Raw genomic sequence first — 4774 nt, 5'->3', positions numbered from 1 at the left:
AGGGAAAAAACAAACTATTGAGGAAGCAGAGAGACTTCTGAGCCCATTCAACGGGTGTTAATCATACTCTTGTTCTCCCTTTTCTACTCTTGTGTCTTTTTTTCTTTCTCTCTCTCTGTCTTCTCTTGCCCTCTCTTCTCCTCTCCACTGTCTCTCTCTCTCTCTGTCTTATTCTCTTGCCCTCTGCCTTGCCTTCTCTCCTCCTCCCTCTCTACTGGGCACACTCTCTCTCTCTCTGTCTTATTCTCTTGCCTTCTCTCCTCCTCCCTCTCTACTGGGCACGCTCTCTCTCTCTCTGTCTTATTCTCTTGCCCTCCTTCTTGCCTTCTCTCCTCCTCCCTCTCTACTGGGCACACTCTCTCTCTCTCTCCCTGTCTTATTCTCTGGCCCCCCTTCTCTCCTCCTCCCTCTCTACTGGGCACGCTCACACATGTCCTGTACCAGTGCTGCCCTCTAGTGCCCAAGCTCTGCACACACTGTGGAGAGAGAAAAGGACTGACTGACTGACTGACTGACTGACTGACTGAATGACTGACTGACTGACTGAATGACTGACTGAATTAATGACTGACTGAATGAATGAATGAATGAGAGAGAAATACAACAAAATTAATGAAACCACACAAGTAAATGATTATGACTGACTGACTGACTGAATGAATGACTGACTGACTGAATGAATGAATGAATGAGAGAGAAATACAACAAAATTAATGAAACCACACAAGTAAATGATTATGACTGACTGACTGACTGACTGAATGAATGAATGAATGAATGAATGAGAGAGAAATAAAACAAAATTAATGAAACCACACAAGTAAATGATTATGACTGACTGGACTGACTGACTGACTGACTGAATTAATGAATGAGAGAGAAATAAAACAAATTTAATGAAACCACACAAGTAAATGATTATGAGTGTACATAGGCATGCATCAGTGTATTTCTGGGAGAGTAATTGACTGAATGTTTTACAGATGGAAGAATATTTGAATAGTCAGTATATACAGAAAATTAATACTTTACAGGGTGAGTGAATTAATTAATTGTAGACCCTAATGAATGATCAAATTGGCAAAAAACAATGTTTCAGTTACAATATTGTTATTGTTAACCTAACAACTTTTCTAACCTAAACCAACAAATAAAATGATGGAAAATAATATGCAAGAGTTAAGTTGAAGATTACCTACAAACAGTTGATACACATAAGTTCAATCAAGCTTAATTGGAATGAATGTGTTATATTGGAAAAGCAATGCAATGGACACAAAATACAACAATTGAAAAAAATAAACAATTGATATTGTGCAGTGTAATACAATACACACATAGATAATCTAAATTATGAAATCATTGTTACAGCTAATGTGTACTGTATGCTAACAAGCAAACAGTCAAAACATTTAGCTTTTACACTCACATCCACCCACACACACCCACATAAGTCACTGTCACACACGGACACACACACATAAGAGAAGAAAGAGGGAAGACATCTGTGTCCTTTTTATTCCTTAACAGACGCAAATATGAATACAATGTTGAATCAACTGAATTCCTTGAGCTATGAATGTGTTCATCAACATGTCATGAACATTTCAATTCACTTTTAATGTTTCACTACAGAATGTCCTGACACCATTGTTTTGAATAGGGGGGTGTGAGATACTTCTGCAGGCTCTGGTGCCCCTGCAATGCATACTGACCAGATCATATGATCTGACACAAGCGCACAGCGGAATCATCGCACCTGAACCCAGGATACAGGGGCTCAGTGAACGTGGAGTGGAACGTGTGCAGGTGAGTGAGTGTGTCGGAGGAGACGCCGTAGAAGGACAGGGTACCTGCGGGCCAATCCAGGAACACTCCTACTCTGTTGAAGCATGGGGGTAGATTAAATATGTCAGTCTTCTTCTTGTTGTGGCAGGCAGAGTGAATGTAGCCACGGTGTCTTTTGGAAACCCCGGTAATAAGACTATATGAAAAATGATCAACAAATGACCCTTGGAAATTCACAGTCCAAGACTTGTCATTATCACCAAGTCTGCTGTTATAACCGTTCCCTTTCCTCTGGATGCTTTTGTACGTCACTCCTATTGAAAGGTAATCACCATTCCACTCAGCCTCCCAGTAGCAGCGTCCAGACAGACTCTCTCTACACAGCACCTGAGGGTCAGAGTCAAATCTGTCTGGGTGGTCAGGATACGGCTGCTCCTCACTCACATGTGTCACCGCTTTGTTATCTTTGGAGAGGCAGAGATTGCTGGCAGCCGTGTTTGGGTCCAGTGTGAGCTCACAGGCATCTACACACAACAGGAGAGGACAGAGAAGAATATGAGGAGTGAAAGGGAATGTTGGTAGATGCATTGCGATTCTGTCTAGAACGATTCAATGTTCGATGCTCGATGCAGCTAAATTAATAATCGCAATTTGAAAAATTAAATGACTTCATCTGCTGCAGCGCGCAGCAGAAAACGCTCCTTTCTGCTTGCCGGTTCTCCACTATACAGGTATGTACACCAAACACATGGGCGAGTTTTTTCTATACAAAGTTTAAATCACACCTGTCAAACTCAAGCCCGTATGGCCCCCTAAAAATATAATGTCTATCAGAACTGGCCCGCTGGTATTTCACATGCACCGATAATACTGCAATACCACAAATCCTGACAGGGCATTACACTATTTACTGAAATTTAAATAAGATTGAGTGTTTTGTGGAGTTCAGCCCCAAACTCTTGCCTAGACATCAACGTATTATCCGTATTATCTAATTTTAAGAACTTGTCATGTAATAACATTTAATATATATATATATTTTGTATTTTCTTTAACACATGCAAGTCTTCTAGGTCTTTTCCTCTTAACGGATCTTCCGTTTCCATTTCCCCTTTCCCTTTTTCCTTGCCATCAATACACTTTCATTTATATGGAATTCACGTCTGCTGCGTAGTGCATTTGAACCTACAGTATGTGGATAATTTATATATTCTACCTTAATATATCCCTGGGGGTAATTACAGTGATTGTCCTGGGGTGGTGTAGTCGGACTATTAGTTGGGGTAGACATTGTTCTCCTTCCCTTATTCTGCTCTGTCACATACGCATATAACAAGGCAGCTCACACTACACCTTTATATTGGATCGCGACATCTTACTGAAAGAAAGCTGATAAAAATGTCAGACATAACACCAAATCCATTCCCATCTGCAAAATCATACAGTTTCTGCTTGGGACAACTCAGCACCAATCAAAAGTGCGGTGCACGTTTCAGTTTCAAATATGCTTTGGGACCAAGACCTTGAAGCATCAAGGCCCGATCACATTATAGACGGCATGCGCTGCGCTCACCGCTAGGTTGCTCTTGGTTGAGATAACGTTCTACGATTTTTGTTACTGTTACCGCTCCTATTTCTATGGTTACTGCTGGGCTCCGCGCAAAAGACCATTCACTTACAGCGCGCCGCGGTCAAAGTTCAATTATTTCAACTTTGACCGCGGTACGCGCAACAGCGGCAAAGCGCCGCCGGCGCTGCGCTTTGCTGAGCACAGCGGCAGAGCCGCTTTTGCGCTCTCAACCCATTGAAATGAATGGGTTTCATAGCGCATGCCGTCTATAATGTGATCGGGCCTTCAGTAAGGGGTTTTGGTTGTCTGGATTTCACCATACTAAGCTCAATATTTTAAGATTGAACATTAGTCTGGGGAGGCTGTGCTTTGTTTCTACTGCACTTCGCGGCGCTTAAGTTTCGCTATCGTCACGTCTCCGGCCAATAGCGTACCAGGACTAGAGTATGGCCGTTTCTGATTGGAGCCAAAGGTTCTGGCAGTAAACAGAGGAGATAGATCTGCTGGTTTCCAGCCTGAGCTGCCGGGCGAAATAAAAATTCCCCGGAAGTTCAGGCAGGGTTCACCCAGCCTAGGATTTTGGTCCAAAACTAGCTATCTAACTACTGAAATAAATATGATGAAATGGTAATGTATGTGTTGCGGTCACATACTGTTGCACAATATATGTATTGATTTAGGAATGCAAATGCGAAGTACAAACAAACCCTGTGTTAAAGTTGGACACTCACATTTTCTTACATCAGGTTTACTCCTAAACTCTCCTCCATGGTCATACCTTGAAGAAAGATAAAATGACAAAATTACTTGTTTTGTAGATCAACAGAGAGGGAGGGAGGGGGGAGAGAGAGAGAGAGAGAGAGACATTACTGTGCCAGGTTGGACAAATGCATGCAGGCACATTCACACAGATACTATATGCATGCACAGATAGATGACTAGAAAACAGTATATCATAATAATAAGCAGTCGCCACAACTACTCAGCTGTCAACTACAGCACAAACATGGGTGAAGACTAGTGTGTCATCTAACTAAACATCCAGCACTTACTTGAAAGTCTCTAGCTTACAATTGGGATCATTCAGTCTTTCTGTGAGCTCTTTGACACCCAACTCTCCTGGGTGATTGTAGCTGAGGTCCAGATGTTTCAGGTAGGAAGGGTTTGATTTGAGGGCAGTGGCTAAGAAAGAACAGCCTTTGTGTGTGATCACACAAAGAGACAACCTGAAACCAGAGATAAGAAAATAATAATAAGCTGAATATAATAACCATCAGGGGCCATAGTACACACTATGTGCATTAATACCCCTCCCTCCATATTTCAAATCAACTCCACCACAACTCCATGCCATTATTTCCATCGAACCGGTCGACCTCGAAGGCCATTATCCCGCTTATCTCCCGTTTGTATTCA

General features: G+C 42.1%; 1 protein-coding gene across 1 annotated transcript; it reads right to left on the bottom strand.

Annotated features, from left to right (window-relative positions):
• Positions 1 to 1719: 1719 nt before the first annotated feature.
• On the bottom strand, positions 1720 to 2304 carry LOC134078013 (stonustoxin subunit beta-like; the record flags this gene model as incomplete). Its single annotated transcript, XM_062533646.1, has 2 exons — positions 1720 to 1960; positions 2012 to 2304. Coding segments are annotated over 2 exons (534 nt in total), but the record flags the coding sequence as incomplete, so codon positions are not given.
• Between the last annotated feature and the right edge of the window lie 2470 nt (positions 2305 to 4774).

Source organism: Sardina pilchardus, chromosome 1 (genome assembly GCF_963854185.1).
Source record: "Sardina pilchardus chromosome 1, fSarPil1.1, whole genome shotgun sequence".
NCBI classification, from domain to species: Eukaryota; Metazoa; Chordata; class Actinopteri; order Clupeiformes; family Clupeidae; genus Sardina; species Sardina pilchardus.
This window is presented reverse-complemented; position numbering and strand designations above follow the sequence as displayed.